Source organism: Sycon ciliatum, chromosome 10, assembly GCF_964019385.1.
Source record: "Sycon ciliatum chromosome 10, ocSycCili1.1, whole genome shotgun sequence".
Classification (NCBI taxonomy): Eukaryota; Metazoa; Porifera; class Calcarea; order Leucosolenida; family Sycettidae; genus Sycon; species Sycon ciliatum.
This window is the reverse complement of record NC_088652.1, coordinates 5,456,717-5,475,352: the sequence shown is the minus strand read 5'-3', so window position 1 is coordinate 5,475,352 and position 18,636 is coordinate 5,456,717. Positions and strand designations below refer to the sequence as shown.

At 47.6% G+C, this 18,636-nt stretch overlaps 1 protein-coding gene across 1 annotated transcript; it reads left to right on the top strand.

Annotated features, from left to right (window-relative positions):
• The first annotated feature begins 1,508 nt into the window (after positions 1-1,508).
• On the top strand, positions 1,509-2,666 carry LOC135826275 (uncharacterized). The gene has a single exon (XM_065338906.1). The coding sequence runs from the start codon at positions 1,509-1,511 to the stop codon at positions 2,664-2,666; it is 1,158 nt and encodes a 385-aa protein (XP_065194978.1).
• Positions 2,667-18,636: the final 15,970 nt, after the last annotated feature.

The following is an 18,636-nucleotide window of genomic DNA, read 5'->3' as shown; positions in this document are numbered from 1 at the left end:
AGTGGCCTGCACAAATTACAGCAGAATTTTTTGTCAGCGTGTGGCCCACTGACCCAACTCTGGGAAGACATTATCAGCAACGGGGACAGTATGGACGTTCCCACGGATGTAGTCCTGGATGCTGTTCAGCGATCACTGGTACTGTTGGGGCATGCCAATGCCCGGATGACTGCTCATCGCCGTGCTGCCATCTTGGAGGGTGCAGGGCACAAGGCACTGGCGAAGGATGCGAAGGAGCTGCCGCTGCCGAAGGAGGGCACCTCCTTGTTTGGTGACACATTTTACAAGGAACTGGAGCAGAAAGGCGAGGTGAGGAAAACCCTCGCCAAGTCCACGTCAGCTTGGACCAACACCCGTCGTGATCGGTTGCCGACCCACCATCGCTCTTCGTCAGAGGGTTTTTCCTCCAGGCCCTGGCAAAGCCGCCCCGGGGCGTATTCCCGCGCGAGCCGACCTGCTCCATACAGGCCTCAACGGCCCGAGTGGTCCCGTCCGCCACAGCATCCCACAGGCGGTGCGAGCCGAGGACGTTCGGACTGGAAGAGGATCCCGTCCCGCAAACACAGCGCCCCGCCGCAGCAGTAGTGCGGACCGAAATGCCTGTTCCAACACCAGCGGCTTCCTCCCCCACCTTTCAGGCGGGTGGGGTAGGTCGAGCAGCGTCAGCATGGCAAGATGTCACCACCGACCCTTGGTTGATTGCTACTGTGCGGGGCTACCGGATCCCATTCCACTCCCGACCGGATCAGCACCGAGAGCCCCATCAGCCAGTGCTGTCATCTCCCGAACAACGGGCACTGTTGGAGGAGCTAAAGAAACTCGAGCAAACTGGTGCGATCGAACCGGTTGTGCCAGGCCAGGCCATGTTTGTGAGCCCATTGTTCGTGTTGCCAAAGCCGGATGGCGATTGGCGCGTCATCTTCAATCTCAAGAAGCTGAACGAATTTGTAGAGACCGACCACTTCAAGATGGAGACGCTGCGCGACCTACCCGATCTCCTGGAGCGGCATATGTACATGGCGAAGATCGACCTGAAGAGTGCCTATCATTCTGTTCCGGTCGACCCCAGGGATCGGCCGTACCTGTGTTTCCGTAATCCCCAGACGGGCCACCTTTGGCAGTTGACATGCCTTCCGTTTGGGCTGTCCGATGCCCCACGGGCATTCACGAAGGTTCTGGCACCTGTAGCTGCCCGGCTCCGCCGGTTGGGTTGTCGCTTGATGACATATCTAGACGACTGGCTGCTGGCCGCGAAATCTCCGGACCATGTCAAGCAGCTGAAAGCACAAGCGGTACACCTTCTAGAGACATTGGGCTTCGTGGTGAATCGCAAGAAATCAGTTCTGATGCCAACGATGACCGTGGCGTTCTCGGGGATGGTGATCAACACCGGCTCCATGATGATCAATTGGCCTGTGAACAAGGCCAAGAAGGTCCAACACGAGTGCCGGCGGATCCTCACCCATGGTTCCATCGCCGAACCCGAGTTACGCTGCCTGCTGGGAAAGATGGAGGCCGCCAGATTTGCCGTGAAGTCCGCTCCCCTCCATTTTCGCGGACTGCAGTACCTGCTGCTGGACCACTGGCCAATGAGTGGTGCTCCCACCAGTCACCAATACTTTCCGCTGTCACCATGGGCACAAGCCGATCTTCAATGGTGGTGCACCTCGAGCCAGATAACATTCACGAGTGCTATCCGTGTACCCCCTGTGTCGTTGACCTATGCAACAGATGCATCACTTCTGGGGTGGGGTGCAGTATGTGGCTCACACCAGTTAGGCGGCCGATGGCACCCAGACGAGTCCACACACCACATCAATTGGTTGGAACTGAGATCGGTGCAGCTGGGACTGCAAACGTTCGCATCGACGGCTCACCAGATATCCATTCGCCTGGAGGTCGACAACGTTCCGACTGTTGCATTCCTGAACCGGAAGGGCGGAACACGATCACAGCCACTATGTCAGCTCGCCCAAGAGATTTGGCAGTGGGCAATCGACAGAAACCTGGAGCTCATCGCAGTTCATGTCCCCGGGAAGGAGAATGTGGATGCGGACTTTCAGTCGCGTCACTTCCAACGCTCAACGTCGGATTGGATGTTGGACCCGGAGCTCTTCCAGGAACTGAACCGCTGTCTGGGACCATGCCAAGTCGATCTTTTTGCCGCCAGACACAACTGCCAACTGCCGACGTATTGCAGCTGGGATCGGGATCCGTGGGCGACAGGGATCGATGCGTTCTCCATGCCCCACCTATGGGAGAACGGCTATGCGTTTCCACCGTTTCGTCTCGTGGGCAGATGTCTGCAGATGGCGCGGACACAGCAGCTGCATCGTCTGGTCCTCGTTGCCCCGGCATGGCCGAATCAGCCTTGGTATCCCGTGCTTCTGTCAATGCTGGTGGACTACCCGGTACAACTGCTCAGTCCGACAGTGGTGCAGGGGCCAGACAACGAACAGCACCCGCTTCGTCACAGGCTTCAGCTGACCGCATGGGTCATCTCCGGCAGCAACTCCAAGAGCGTGGCTTTTCAGCGCACGCTGCCTGGCTGTGGTGTCAGGCATGGAGGTCTTCCACAAATCGGTCGTATGACAGTGCCTGGCGAAAGTGGCACAGCTGGTGTGGTCAACGGGCGGTTGATCCATTTCACGCGTCTCTGCCGATGATAGTAAACTTCCTGTCCGACACGTTCCAGAATGGTTATCAGTACCGCACACTCAATGTCTTCCGATCTGCCCTGTCTGCCATGCTGCCGTCGATAGCTGGCTGTCCGGTTGGTCAACAGCAGGACGTCGCGAAGGTGATGCGTGGTGCCTACAACAGCCGCCCACCACAGCCCAGATATACGTCAACTTGGAGCGTTAGTCAAGTTGTGTCGTCGATTCGGTCCTGGCGCCAGAATCCTGATCTTTCTCTCACGGAGTTGAGCCAGAAGCTGGTGCTTCTGTTGGCGCTAGCCAAAGCACCTCGCTCCCGCGAGCTCCAATTGCTGTGTTCAGGGCCGCTTCTACGGAAACCTGACGGAGTCTCGTTACCGTTGTCAGCGCCGACGAAGACCCAACATGCTGGGACATTGAAGGTTTTCTTCATTGCATCATTTGATGAATCCCAACTTTGCCCTGTGGCCTGCTTGTTGGAGTATCTCAAGCGCACTAGCACTCTCCGCAAAACATCACTATCGCAGCTGCTGCTGTCGCTCCACCAGCCTCATAACCCTGTTACGGCTGCTACAATTTCCCGCTGGTTGAAGTCTGCGCTGGGATTATGTGGAGTAGACACTGCACAGTTCTCTGGTCATTCAACTCGATCTGCCGCTACGTCTGCTGCTCGCTCTTCTGGTGTCCCCATGGAAGTTGTGCTTGCCGCCGCTGATTGGAGTGGTCCCAGCACGTTTATTTGGCATTACTACCGGCCATCTGCAATGGCCCAGTTCACCCAAGCTGTCCTGAATGCTGATTGATCGCTCAGTCCGGACCGACTGCAGTGTCTGCCTCTTCAGACCGATGTTAGGTTTTGTTCACTTTGAAGGACACACTGGAGCATCGAGCTGGAACCTCTGAAATGTAATCTGTAATTCTGCAAGAATTCTCTGAATTTGCAGTAGAATTATGGTTACATGAGGAGGTGAAAGCGAAGATGTGACAGTGTGTATTTTCGGGCTGATGGATTTTGGAAAGTCGACAGAATGAGGTTTAGTGGGGTGGCACCTCAAGCGAGCTCTCGAAAATATTTCGTTAGCTCGTGTGTGACACAAAGATCCTCAAGGCTATCCCCCAGAGAGTTTGATTTTTCGCTACCAAGCTAATATTAACAATGCACGTTGAAATCCCCCGCTAGAACTCCGTTTGGGGACAGTTCTTTGGCCTAAGGTAGTGTTTCGCCACGTGAACTGATGAGACAGAGGTTGGTGGGGCTACAGGAGTAGGTGAGGTACACAGAACCGATCACCAAACTTGCAACACATAGCCCAAAGTGTTGTATGTTCCGCGGACTGGAGTTAGTCTAGATTATCAGCAGCAAAGGAGGACTTGATCAATACATCGATACCACCTACGTGCTCGTTTAGGTCTCTGCCATATAAGAATCCTTGTCCAAGGATGTGAGATTCAAGGTTAGTTATTGCATCAGCAGAGAATACAGCTTCAATGATAATTTTTACATCTATGTCGTGCTTGATGAGTGCATACCTCAGGACGTCCAGTTGAAGGTGTCAACTGGAGCTGCCAAACAACCAAGCCCAATGGAGGAGACCAGCGTCGAAAATTACAAAGTCGTCCATCAATCATCATTAATATTTTTGTCGTGCAGTGCTAGTTGTCGGAAGTTGTAGCGTGATGCTATAATTATTAATATTAAACTTGTGGAAGCTTACACCTTTCTGTGTTAGAAGCGCTGTGTATTCCTAACATAGATCCAGGACTATGTATATAGAAGGAGGGTGTGTTCTCTTTGCAGATGCTTGGTGGCACACCTAGCTCAGGAAAGTGTGCCCAGTATTTCCTGATGTGTTGGCCATGTTTGCCTATAACTCGCAGGTTCCGTTTTTGGAGTTTTAGCACATTAATCATTTTTCAATTAGGTTAGAGTGTTTCCTTTTTTCTTTCTTTCCTTATTAAAAATTTATGTAGTTACATTTTTTCCAAATTACCAACATTCCCTGTACTATCTTGATGATTAGTGAGGGAAAACGTTGTATAGATGAAAGGAAATGCCTACTTGATAGTGTCGATTTGCGTCTCTGCATGCGAAGGTATAGATTGCGAAAATATATGGTGTGAATAGTTTTGTTCTAAAGTATGTAGTGCCACTCTCAAAACATTTGTTCCAATTTCCCCTGTCTGGTGACCACTGTCATGCCTGAAAATTCTCTTTGCACCTGATCTTGGCGCTTTTCCTGATATTTCTCTGGACATTTGTCTGTTTAGCACTCTAGTCGAGGTGCCTCCACCTTTTGTGGACATATACATGGAGTGGTTCCATTGGTTTATTGGATCATATCAATGTCTGTATAATCGCGTTTTTTTTTAAATACAAACTGTCAATTCTGCAGATAACTGGTACTTTTGCTCACAGGGCCAAGAAGCATCGGGAAGCCTCGAAACACTTTACATTCCCACACCTAAGACATACGATGATGCGTCTGCTGAGTGTGCCCGGAGAGGTAGCATTCTAGCGAATATCCAGAATAGATTTCATGGAGAGTGTGCAGGAGACCTGCTTGGACCCCGAAATGGTCAGTGCAACAGTTCTTCCAGTGAAAACTGCACGACTTCCTCGTACTTCTGCAAAACCAATACATGCAATGTGTGGGTTGCTCTTCAACGAACATCTGGATCCAAAACCTGGACATGGACGCTACCAGTTCCACTCGCTGCAAACAATGTTTCTTGGATTACTGCACCATTACAAGGAGGAGGTGGACACAACAAATGCGGGTATTACTCTCCAGAGAAGGAGACCTTCGGATTCGAATCTTGCTCAATGAAGCTAAGTTCCTATTGCCAAAGATATACACCACACGGTAGGGATCTCATAGATAATATTTTAGACATCCATCTGGCTACTCCTATACTTACCAAAATAGCCCTGCTGTATTCACCTACATATGCCGTAAAGGGGCTAATAGCCACCGTTAATTTGCAAACGAAGTGTCATACGTCCCCAGACACAACGGACAACGGAAACTGGTAGTTGGAAAGACATTTATTAAAGACGAAGAGACGGAGACCAAACAAATTACAAGGACTACATCATGGGAAAGAGAGAGAGAGAGGGGTGGAGAGAGAGAGAGAGAGAGAGAGAGAGAGAGAGAGAGAGAGAGAGAGAGAGAGATGGAGCCAGGTCGGCAAGATAATTGGCCTGGGTAGCTAGTATGGCAAATATGGGCGGAAAAGTAGCTATCCAGACCAACGCAACAAAAGATGACAAAAAATGAGACAAAACTTGAGCGCGAGGGTGAATGCTGGCCAACATTGAAACGATTGTAAGCACTGTAGTTGAAAGTCGAAAGCACATAGCCAAATCTATGTAGGCATGGGCGGTAAATGCTAGTTATCTGCCGCGATAATTCTAAAGGCATTGCTCATAATATGAGGATATAATGCCACTGAAAATGCTCACACTACTCCATAATGCCAGTTTGAAAGTTGGAAAAGTCGATTTAAGAAGGCCGTCTTAAATCAAGGCCAAAGCGTACAAGAACAAAACTTAAGCAGCAGTGAGCATATTGTCTGAAAAAAATCCACTACGAATGTTGATTTGCAACGTCAAGTCTCCAGACGAAGGCGGACGGGTTCAAATGCACGATTTTCGGAAGTGGACCTAGCCAGCTTCATGCATGACACCGTTGCCGACCGGCAATTATGCTTATAAGTCCAATTTTGCATGCAATATGGTGTTATAATGCCAGCATTATGCCACCTGGAAAAATGGACTGTATTGCCAGCCATAATGCTAGCATTACCCGCCCATGGCTAAATCCATGATCATTACCACTTCTACCATAATTATTACAAAGACCGTGATTGATGTACACTCCCGCTTTCAAAACTTTAGGCAGCCAATGACCACTTTGCGGTCAGAATGCAGGGATTTATAGCCTGTTTCGGGAGCAAGAAAATTTATAGAAAATCGAAAAAGGAAAAAGAAATAGTTGAGAACTTGTGGCAGGGGTACGTGGATGATGCTAATGGGGTTTCTCCGTCACGCGCTTCATCTGCCGGTAGGGTCTAATGGGTGTCCTGCCGTCTTGACCTCCAGTTGGAAACGGACACGATAATTTACTTTTTTATGCACGAAAGACTTGGGCAATTTGATGTTCTTAAAACCATTTCTGTGCAGAAGCACTTACTGCACGGTTGTCACTGCACGCAATGTCCACATTGGGCACTAGAAACATCGCCATTTCACTGCGCAGACGACATTGCTCTGTATGATTCAAAAGCTTCCGCTGGGGAAGTCTCCAAATCCGTCTCTTCAGCTGTCACTGATCTCGCCATATGGCTTAAGTCACGCGGCCTAATTTTAAACGCCTCCAAAAGCCAGGTAATGACTATCTCACCGCAACATGCCGGGCCTGAGGTCTCTATCGTGTGCTGCGATACCTCTCTACCGATAGTGAAGTCTGCGCGGTATCTTGGTGTCTTTCTTGACAACCGCCTGAGTTGGGATGTACACGTCAGCGCCATAGTGACCAAAGTTGCGAGGAAGATAGGCGCCTTGTGGAGAGCCCGTCGATGCCTCTCCCGCAGCTCGCGCAAGGTATATGTAAAGGCTATTGTCATGCCGGATATGATATATGGTGCCTGCAGCTTCTCTGCAGCCCTCCGCGTGACCCAACTTCAGCGTCTGCAAGCCATGCAAAACCGGGCGATCCGATGCATTGATGGCAGCCCGCCATGTTCCGCGATGCAGCCCCTCCTGGCTGCCAACTCGATTTACCGCGTCACTGAACTTTTCAAACAAAAGCTCCTGATCTTCATCTGGCGTTGTCTAAATGACTCCACTAGCCTTGCTCTAGCCCAGCTTCTCAAACCAGCAGCATGCAGCGGCAGAAGTACGCGCCATCAGCATGCCAATGGTCTGCTCAGCCAGCCAGCTCGCAGTCGGTGTGGCCAAACGAGATTCGCCACCGCAGGAGCATTGCTGTGGAACAGTTTGCCTAGAGAGGTGCGCACCGTATCCAGATTGCAAGATTTTAAGCTAGCCTGCCTTCCTTATGTATGCCTGAAATAGGTTGTGTTTCGTCAGGTTTGACATGTTTCTTTCGTCTCAGTATTCTCGCTCGCATAGTACTCCACTTCTATGATAACATTGCCTATGCTGTTGCTCATTAGGATTTTGGCAAATTCTATCCTTCGCTTTCATATAACTGGGCCAGGAACCCGTTTGAACTTGCGAAGTAAAATAAAATCAATCAATCAAAAATCACTCATTGATAGCGACATGACCTACCCATGGAATTTCAAGTTTTTCTCTGTTCAGTAGATACGATAGATTTGACCAGGCAGCAGTAGTGAAAATGTGTCAATATATAATGCATTATAAGAATTATTTCTGGCGACACATTTTCAGTTGAAAATACGGCATCTGGTGTGTTCTTTATTCTCGTTGGTTCTATACATCACTCGTTATCCGGTTCACATCTGCCTGCGGCCAACTACCCTTTCACTGTTTGATGAAGAGGGAGAGGGGATTTTAGATAGAAAGCCTCATAGACCTCCAGGCATAAAGATTGGTCTAGGTTTGTTGCACCAAACATTGAATAAAGTTGCAGAACAATCGGGGTCGGAAAATATGTTACCACTTTTTACAATTACGGAGCATCAGCAAATCGAATATTCGAATGAAATTCGAGAATCGTCACGAAAAGCACTCAATCAGTCGAAACTAGGGCTTTGTTCGACTGAAAAATGCCCACAAACAGAAAATACTTACGCGGCGCACTACGAGTACTCATTCTTGCGCATGTGGCTACTAGTTCTTACTAAAGCACTAGTCTGGACTTCTTGTCAATCTTGACGATTTCCTCTCTCTCGAACTGTGAAACGTTTTATCAAGTGTGCATTTTGTTTCATTTCAAGTATGCTGGAATCATGGCTTTGTCACCAACTACCAGCCCCGGTATGCCTCCTGCTCCCAGTACTGCAGTAGCCCTGCTGGCGTTGTCTCGGCATCTGCGTCTATCGTGAGTTCCCCGCAGGGAGAGGGCAACTCAAAGTGTGCCAAATATTTGAGGGTCGACCTTACCATGGACCTCATTCTGCTGAGGCAGTGTAGGGCCCACCCTCACCTATTCGTCCGCAAATCTCCTGATATGCAAGGGATAGCGGAGGAGCTCGGCCGAGATCCGCCTTTTCAAGGGGTCTCCAAGAGAGATCCTATCGCCAATAGCCTGAATCGGATGAAGCGTCCGCCGCTTCGCGTCATCCCCAAAGGCAATGAGAAACAACAGCAACTCCGTTCATTGCACATCCCAAAATCCCAGTCCTCAACTGCTCAAGCAAAAAAAATCGATTCGAAAATACTGGACTGCGCTACATGCTGAACCTCTTTTTCATTCAAATTTTCTCTCTGATTTTCTTTTTGCCATTCGAATAATCAAATCGAAAATTCGATTTGCTGATGCTCCGTATTAACAAGTGTGTTCGTTCTTCATCTTTGTCTTTAAACCGGTTGTTTGCTGATTCCAAACTTTAGTGAGGTTGGATTTCACGAATTCGTCTTTTGGAGGCACATGACATGAAATTGCTCATGTCTTCCAGACTTCTCTTCACCACAGCCGCTAGTCCTCTACCTTCTACAATATTCCACATCCAAATAATAATAAGAACTTAGAAGTTGCAACTTTTTCTCCGGTAATAGTCATGAAGTTGATTGTTCCAACTAGGAACACACGCTTCTTGCCGACCTTGACACTTGACTGACTCACGACTGCCATCCGGAGCACACGAGGAGCACGTCGCACCTTCCACTCGGCAAACCTGCAAGAAAGCACCACTCCCTGCTCAATACATGATGTTTCGGGGAATTCACCCTTCATCAGTTGAGCTTGAGTAGGCTGAGGAAGATTGTGCCTGAAAAGCACCACTTATATACTGCTCTCCAGGCCAAACCATCACCAGGGATACAAACTTACAGAGACGCTTTGTTTCCAGCGCGACAAACACCTCGTGAAGCTCCAGGTAGCAGCGTGAGTCAGAGTCGCTCATGGAGTTGTGTGTTTATCACAACTCCATGAGCGACTCTACAATTATTGAATGGAGTAGTGGCGGGCATCTGCCCTGCAACTGCTTCAACAAAAAATGATTTGATCTGAGAAACGGTAAGACCGCGAATCTCGGTTGAATATTGAGTATTTCAAGCCTTTTCACGACGAAGATGGAGTTCTTTTTGGAGATGGACGTCGCGGCAAAGGACATGGTGTCCGACTTCTGGCGTCTGGTGAAGCCAGGGATCATTTGTCCAGTCAGGTCGGCAGCCTAATCGTCGGTAAGCTTGTGTTTGGATCCCGTTCTGCTCGAAGTGGTAGATCACAAACAATTTGATATCGCACAAATTGATCTGTACGTCTACCCGAACTACTCGCGGCTCTACAACTCATAACATGAGTATCAATCGCTATAGATCTATGTCTGGCTTTCTGTCCTTTTCAAGTAAATCGGCTCTTGTTTGGAATTATTTACCAGACGACCTGAAGTCCTGCACTACTATCGCAGATTTCCGCGTCAAATTGGCTATTTGGCTAAAAGACAGCTTAACTCCTAATCATTGTTGTGATTTGCTTTCAAGCAATGTGCATAATCAGTAACTTGATGTTGCTGTTTTTTTTTGTTTTTTTGTTTTTTTGGTTTCCAGTTCTCGGGGCCTTCTATTCGGTACTCTTTGTAGTTGTACTTCTGTACTGTTGAGCTATCCGAATTCAAATAAACATAAAAAAAAAATCTCAGCATCGTGCGCACGGTATTTTATATTCAGAAAATCCCAAAGTGTCTCTGTGTGGCCGTCCTATGCCACGAGCAACTCCAATCAGGCTCCTATGTCCTCTGCCTTCATGATTGAATGTCCACTTCGTTTGAACAACGAACACAACAATCAAGGACGGCTTTGCAATGAAAAATACAGCTATACTGGAGCTGAAAAAAAGAAGACAAAAACGTGCTCAGGACGAGACTTGAGTACTCGCATACTCTCCCTGCAGGTGAAACGCAATTTTTTGTGAAAAATGCGTGTAGTAGTAGTAGTAGTAGTGGTAGTAGTAGTAGTAGAATTTATTATTTTACTAGGGAACTCCCAACAGGCGTTCCCTTTTTACTGGGAACCCTAGGAATGACTTGGTGCTTGTGACAAATGCAGAAAGGGGCTTAGCTTGACGACATCCAGGTGGAAGCACGTTCCATCTGTCTGCTGCCAAAAATGAAATAGCATTCAGGCCGTAACGAGACGTAGCTCTGGGTAGGTTCAGAGCGGCTGAAGCTTGACCGCGGGTAGCAGCAAGTGTCACTGACTGACAAGTAATTTCGCCTGACGTGAACCCGCACTATCGCCCTGCATGCATCCCCCGATACACTTCGCATACCTACTAATTTTTCCAAGTTACTTCACGTTATGATCTTGTATTTGAAAGCCCTATTTATAATAATCTTTATTAAAGGATCTCCCAGAGGCGATGGCCTGTCGAGGGGATCTCCTGATGCAAATCATGCAACAGAAATAAAGAGTGAGGAAAACTACACATGTTACAGTGTATGCTACATAATGAGCAATAAACACAGGGCTGGGTTGTTCAAAATAAAACAATTAATTGAAATGTCCAGGGATATACCACCACAGTCAAATTGAAAACTTTTCACGTGCAAGCGATATTGCTGCCGACATTTAGAAAGTGAATCTTGGGATGTCAGCCTTGGTGGAAGGCAGTTCCACAGCTTTCCGATTTTATGCAGAAAGAGAGAGGAAGAGATGCGGCCATGAGAATTGAAAATCAGTTTGTTTGGTCGGCGTGCGCTAGAAGAGATATTGATGTCAAAGCGGGATAGATAATCTGGGTGCCAATGGATATACTTGAACAAAACGGTGATGGAAATGTAAGTGCGTCGGAAGTGAAGGGATTCCAAATTACAAAGCCTATTTAAATTATTCTTCGATTCATAGCGATCAAAATCAATCTTCGCAGACCGCAGCAGGCATCTGCAGATCTTTGCTTGTAAAATGTCAAGCGATTCTAGCTGGCTAGCAGTAAGTCTGAAGCACCAGACAGGGATAGCGTACTCTACTGTGGGTCGTACATATGACTTGTAGAGTAGGGCAATATGTGCATGCGATAGATGACGGCCCATAAAGCATAACAAATTTACACGTTTGCGAAACTTTTTGAACACAGTAGTGAAATGGTCTTGGAATTTAAGATTAGTGCTGATCTCTACGCCTAGATGGATTACGGTACTTTTAACATTGAACGGTACGTTGTACATTTGGACAGACGAAGAGGGTGGAGGAGCATAGTTGGAGAACATGGTGGTCTTGGCCGCAGAAAACTCCCCGTGAATGCCTCTAGCCCAGCGCTGGCAGCTTGTTAAATCCAACTGGAAATTGGCCAGATTCTCACCAACAGGTAAACCGATGTTATGAGTGTTGAGCAGTGTCACATCATCAGCAAATAGATAAGGGGCGTTGTGGGTCAATGTGTCGGGAAGGGTATTGATGTAAGTTAAATACAGCAGGGGTGCAAGATGTGAGCCTTGAGGGACACCACAATTCAAAAGATATTGGGGAGAGATTGTCTCCTTAATCTTGACAGCCATCGTTCTCTGATTGAGGTAGCATTCAAACCATTTCACTGAGTTTCAAGTCATAAAAGCACTCAGCCTCTCAATCAGGGTTGGATGATGAACCTTATCGAAGGCTTTCCTGAGGTCAAGAAATGCACAATCATATCTGTTGTATTTGTCCGAGATACGAGCCATCTGGTGAGTAAGCAGGATAAGTTGGTCCGTTGCTGATCGCTGTGGAACATATGCAAATTGAGACGGTGATATTAATTTGTTGCGATGTAGGAAGCTGCTGAGACTCAGTGCTATCCGGTATTCGAAAAGGCGACTGACGGGATGCAGCAGTGAAATAGGACGATAATTTGTTGGTGAAGAGGCACTTCCTTTGCCTTTATATAATGGGGTAACAGAGGCCGATTTCCAGGAATTGGGGAAGCACGAAGTAGATAAGCTTAAGTTAAACAGGAATGAGAGGGATTCACACAGTAAATCTGCCATTGAGCGTAGTATCGGTATCATGTGATTTGCTGAGGTGGATTTTCGGGGGGATAGGTGTGTTAGGTCGTAATGGACTTGACTAGGACTAGATTTAGAAATGCTGTACAAAGTGGTGCAAGCACTTAATGATGGCGCTTGAGAGGGTTGTCCAGTCACTGCCGGTGGCACTGAACACTGGGCTGCAAAATGTTGAGCAAGAAGATCGCATTTTTCATGCTCCGTGGTGGCGCTGGCGTCACCATCTGTAAGATCAGGGACTGACGACTTGCTGCCAGCAATGTTACAAAACTGCTTGGCCCTTTTCCACCATACATATCCGCCCTTACTGCAATTCTTTGATATACTAGCAGCCTCACGGTCAAGGAAAGCGTGTGTGGCCGCTCTAAGCTTCTTTCTGTAAAAGTTCCGCGATAAGCAATAAGCTGCTTTCGCCTCAATACACTGAGGGTTGCGCAGGTAGGCACGGTACAGTACATTCTGTCTCCGCTTCAGTTTGTGTAGATTTGGCGTGTACCAGCTCTGCTTTCGACGCTCCTGTTGACTGGAAAAGATAGAAGATCTGTATACTAGATTCTGAAAATGAGATTCCCACGCTTCCCAAGCTGAATCCACAAGTTCAGTCCCCATTACGCGCTCAAGAAACGGTTCCTGTTCTATTAGTATGCGCAGCCTGGCGAAATCCGTTGTTCTGCGTAGTCGACATTCTCGACCCTGGGTTGGTGTGCAGAGAGATAGCGAGGCAATGACAGGACAATGATCAGATAAGGGCTGAAGTGTGTGTGTAGAGTATATAATGTCTGGTATGTTGGTTGCTATGATGTCGAACAACGGGTTTTGACCGCTTCTAAGATTAAGTCGTGTACCAGTCCCTTCATTCATCACATTGAAACCGAACTTCACGAAAGCCGACTGCAGAGCCCTACCATTGCAGTCTGTGGTGTCAGTGTCTTTCCAGGCTCGGTTTTTGGCATTGAAGTCGCCTACAATTATGCTATTGTGTTGGTCAAACAGATCTGAGAGCTGATCGAGCGTAGATATTAAAGAACGTATAGGTTGTCTGTACTGTACTGATGTACTGTATGACTAGTCGACTGGACAGGAACAATGCAAGTGCAGTTTTCAGTGCGTGGACTCGGCTACTAAAACATTTTGTGGAAGCAAACAAGCCTTCTTTATGATCTTTATGATCTTGGTCATTTTTCTCAATCGACTCTGCGCTTCCAGCTAGATGTGTCCGTGGGGTATTGCCCAACTAGAACTGTAGTCCTCACATGCCCCAGGTCGCGAGGAGCTAATCACTTTTGTCAGCAGAACTCCTGCTCGGGACTCGACACATTTATTCCGTCCGATGTCATCCCCGCTGCGAGTGGGGAGCTTCATGCCCACGATAAAAGAGAACGTCATGACATTTTTCTCAATCGACTCTGCGCTTCAAGCTAGATGTGTCCGTGGGGTATATACTATTGCCGAACTAGAACTGTAGTCCTCACATGCCCCAGGTCGCGAGGAGCTAATCACTTTTGTCAGCAGAACTCCTGCTCGGGACTCGACACATTTATTCCGTCCGATGTCATCTCCGCTGCGAGTGGGGAGCTTCATGCCCACGATAAAAGAGAACGTCATGATATATTTTGAATCCTTCATCAGAGAAAGCTATTCGAGCTCAAAACGACACAAGACAATGGCCATGATAAAGATACTCGTACAGATCGCGATGTGACTGGCCTCCAAAAGTGCTGCAAAAGACTTGAAGTATTTTTCAAAATAAGATTGTGAAAAAAAGGTGAGCGCTCGAGTGCGGCGAACACGGCCCAAACGCCATGTTTTCCTTGGTAACATGACGTCAGCCACATTATCACCATGGCGAGTTGCAGCGCTGATCTTGAAGTACAGCGGCACCAGAAAAGTGTCCTTATTCTACCTGAGCGTGAATGACGCTGCCGATGTTCTTGATGGCAATGCTCAGCTTGAGGCCTACGCGGACGATACGACACTATACAGTCTAGTATCCTCAGGTCAGTGCCCTCGGGACGCTGCACACACCTTACAGGTATCCACAAACCGCCTGCATGAGTGAGGTTGCCGGTGGAAAGTGTCTTTCGAGCCCACTAAGTCACAGGCTATGACTGCTACCCTCCGACGCACTGACCTAGACCTGCCCCAAATCCTGTTTGGTGGTACCCCTGTACCGGAGGAAACCAGCATATCACTGCTTGGTGTTCGATTTGACTCCAAATTGTCCTTCGCTAGTCACCTCAGGACCGTGACCATCCGCGCCCAGCAGCGCCTCGGCTTTCTCCGACGAGCGGGCCACATTTTAACGCCAGCTGGCCGAACGACTGTCTACAAGGCATTCGTGAGGCCCCTGATGGAGTATGCTCCGCTTGTGTGGATGGGCGCGCCAGCCAGCCACATCCAACGTCTGGATAATGTTCAACGCCGCGCACTGCGCATCATTGGCCCTGGTGCAATTCTCCCCAGTTTGGCTGTCCGCCGGACTGTTGCTGCTCTCTCGTGCACGTACAAATTACATTTCATCACTGGTCCTCCTCACCTACTTGCTGTATTGCCACTGCATCGCGTTTCTCCAGCCAACCCCAGAACCAGGAACCAGCACAATAATGCCACTACAGAATTGTTGCTGTGCTATCGTGACTTTCTTTAAAGCAATGTGTCTCTTTCATTCAGCAGTTACCTTTGTTACTGTCTCCCAGCCGAGGTCACACACACACACTAGTTCCAGCAATACAGTTATGGTAACAAGGGATTCACAGGTAACACGAGAATACAGGTAAAACAAAGTGGATGTCGGATAAGCTTGCGCCGAGCGCTCTCTCTACTCAAAGTCCTCAAGAAGCTTCGCCCCAAATCAACATCCGCGGGCAGCTCGACTCAGATCAGTTCGTGCATGCATTTCAAGCATTGGCATGGTAGTACACCAGAATAGAGTAATAATATTATAACACCAAATGACTTCGACAAAATAGGAAACAACTAATCTGGGAAACCCACGGCGCTCACATCTCTCCCCCTCTTTAGCGAGCTCACAGATCCATAACAGTTCTGGGCTTGTGAGTACGTGTCGACTTCCATGTCGTACTGGATGCAGACAATGGGGGTGTAGGCCGGGAGTCTTGGGAACTGGCAGGCCTGCAAATGGTCTGGTCTGTAGTGTGGTCAGCCGATGTGTCGGGCGTAGGGGTAGCCGCTGAATCGGCCGATGGTTCAAGGTTGCTCGGTGCTGGTCGTACGGTGTCCAGATGGCGGCGTCGTATGGATCCATCATCACCTTCTAACACCACCTCATGCGGCGTTGCAGACACCACAGTGGCTTGTCGTTAATCCGTAATTTGTCTCTTGACCTATGTGTTGAGAAGGAAAATGTTTTGTCTCGTCAGTTGTTTGGCGCTAATCCTCGTGAAAGTGCCAGGAGTGCTTCTCCCCACTGATGTTGTCTTTGTGTTTTAGTCATTTGGATCAAGGCGCAGATGCAGCTCCTAAGCGGTGGTAGGTGAGTAGATCAGACCCACCACAAAGTGGTCAAAGACCGAAATCCCATTCACTGCATCCATGTTTCCCTCGTGCCAGGCCACGAGTTCCCAATTAAGTGTGGGTCGCAGCACGGCTGGAAAAAATCCTTCCGCTTCCAAGCACGACTTGAACCTGCTACCCTCTGTTTCTCAATTATGGTCTTTGGCCTTTGGTCTGGGCCTTTGGCCGAGTCTCACGCGAACCGTGAAATATTAAATACAAATAATCTACGTGGAGATGAAAGTTTAATAATAGCTTTGAAAAGTATGAATGCCGCAGACATCACCAAACAACATGACAGTTTGTTCAAGGTTTTGTTTGTGTGTTTCCAAAATCGATTTTCAAGCTCCGATCATTAGTGGAAATACGGAACTAAAGTGATCAAGGGAAAAACAAAGGTTAAAAATCCAAAGAAGTGTGACACATGACGGGTAACTTGTGGTAAGTATTACAAAAAGTGAGAACTTAGATAAAGAGTAAGTGTGACAAATGGGCATGAACAGTGCAGAAACAACTCATGAACACGGGGTGCAAACTCACGAGAATAACGCTAAAACATGTTCTTTTTGCTTACACGAATCGGGCTTATGTGTAAGAATACAGACAGCTTCAAGGACCTTCAACTGCTGGACATAACGAGCACGACACAGTACAGAGAAGTGGGAATCATCATACACACTCAAATAATCGGGACGAGATAACAAATGCAAGTACACAGCTGACTTCTTACGAATTTCACCCTAATCAGCTCCATCACCTTCCCTGCCACCTAACTCCTCCTCGTCCGTTTTATCACCATCACCACCAGCCGTCTCATTGTCATCCGTCTCGTCGTCATCCGCCGCCTCGTCATCACCCGCCTCGTCGTCATCTGTATCCTCGCCCTCATCCGCCTCGTCGTCATCTGTATCCTCGTCATTTGACCTGTTCTGCTGAATTATTTTTTTTCCACACGTATAGCGTGAGGTTCTCGATCTATGCTTTTGCGGTAGCTCTATAAATTGCTTTATTTTTCCATTTTTCCATTATACCCTGTACTTACCCGTGATTCGAAGAGAACGAAAACGTTCGGTTACCAAATCGGCTTACTTCACTGTGTGGATTGCGTCGGTCCGGACACATTTTCTTTCAAAAATTGGATACGCCTCCAATTTGTCCTTGATGAAAATAATTTTTTATATTCTTGTATGACTTGCACTACTACGATGCATGTACAGGTAGTATCACTGTTGCCAATCAGTGGCAAGTTTTAGTTGCTGTGTGGTCACCAGGAACAGAGCTGAGCATTGGCTCCGAAATACAAAACAAGCACAGTTCTGTATGCTTCACCCACAATGATTGTCCTGGAAAACCTGGCAAATCTGGCAAAACTGGATAACCAGATTCCAAATGTTCTCAATTTCCTTCCGGCATTATCCGCCAGGTACCTCATGTATACTGGCACTGATTCATCTTTAGCCACTGGAAGGTGTAATAAAAATAATAATATTAACTGGTTTGAGGGAAAGAGACAAAGGGGAAAAGGCTGAAGAAAAAATTGACTGTCTCCACCAGGACTCGAACCAGGGACCCTCGCTTGTAGCCAACGATGCTCTAACCACTGAGCTATGGTGTAGTCGTCGTCCCAGCAGAGTTCAAAGTTTTCTTCAGACTTCGAAACTCACACTTCCTGTGAATCGACACAGGCGGGTGGGACGCAAATAATAATAATAATAATTTCAAATTTGTACTTAAATAATCGACGCGGAGACAACAATTTTATAATAGCTATAAAGAGAACAGGTTATGCAGTCATCACACCACACTACAACGAAGTCATGAAGGTTTACCAAAATAGATTTTCTTGTCACAATCATCAGTGGAAAGCCGTGACTGAAGAATAACCATGCCAAATCAATAATTTATATACATTCAATAATGTGTTACAAGAACAAAACAAAGTGCTAAAAATAGAATGAGGGAAGGTGAGACAATAAAAGTAAAGTGAGAGCTAAGTGCAACAGGGGTGAGGAACTAATTGCAACGCTAGGACTGTGTAGTGAGACAAACAATCATGCTGTGCACCTACGAAAACAATCTTAACGCAACTACATGTTTCTTCTGCTTACAAAGATCAGGCTTATGCAAACGAATACAAACAGCCTCAAGTACTTTCAACTGACTAGCGTACCGTGCACGACAAAGAGCAGAAAACTAAAATCATCATACACCTGCAGACACTTAGGGTGAGACAACAGATGAAGAAAAACGGCAGACTTCTTACGATCACAATCACCATACGATTCCTCACCGGTGAAGACACTGGGAACAGAAGATTTAGCAACAACAGGAACAACAA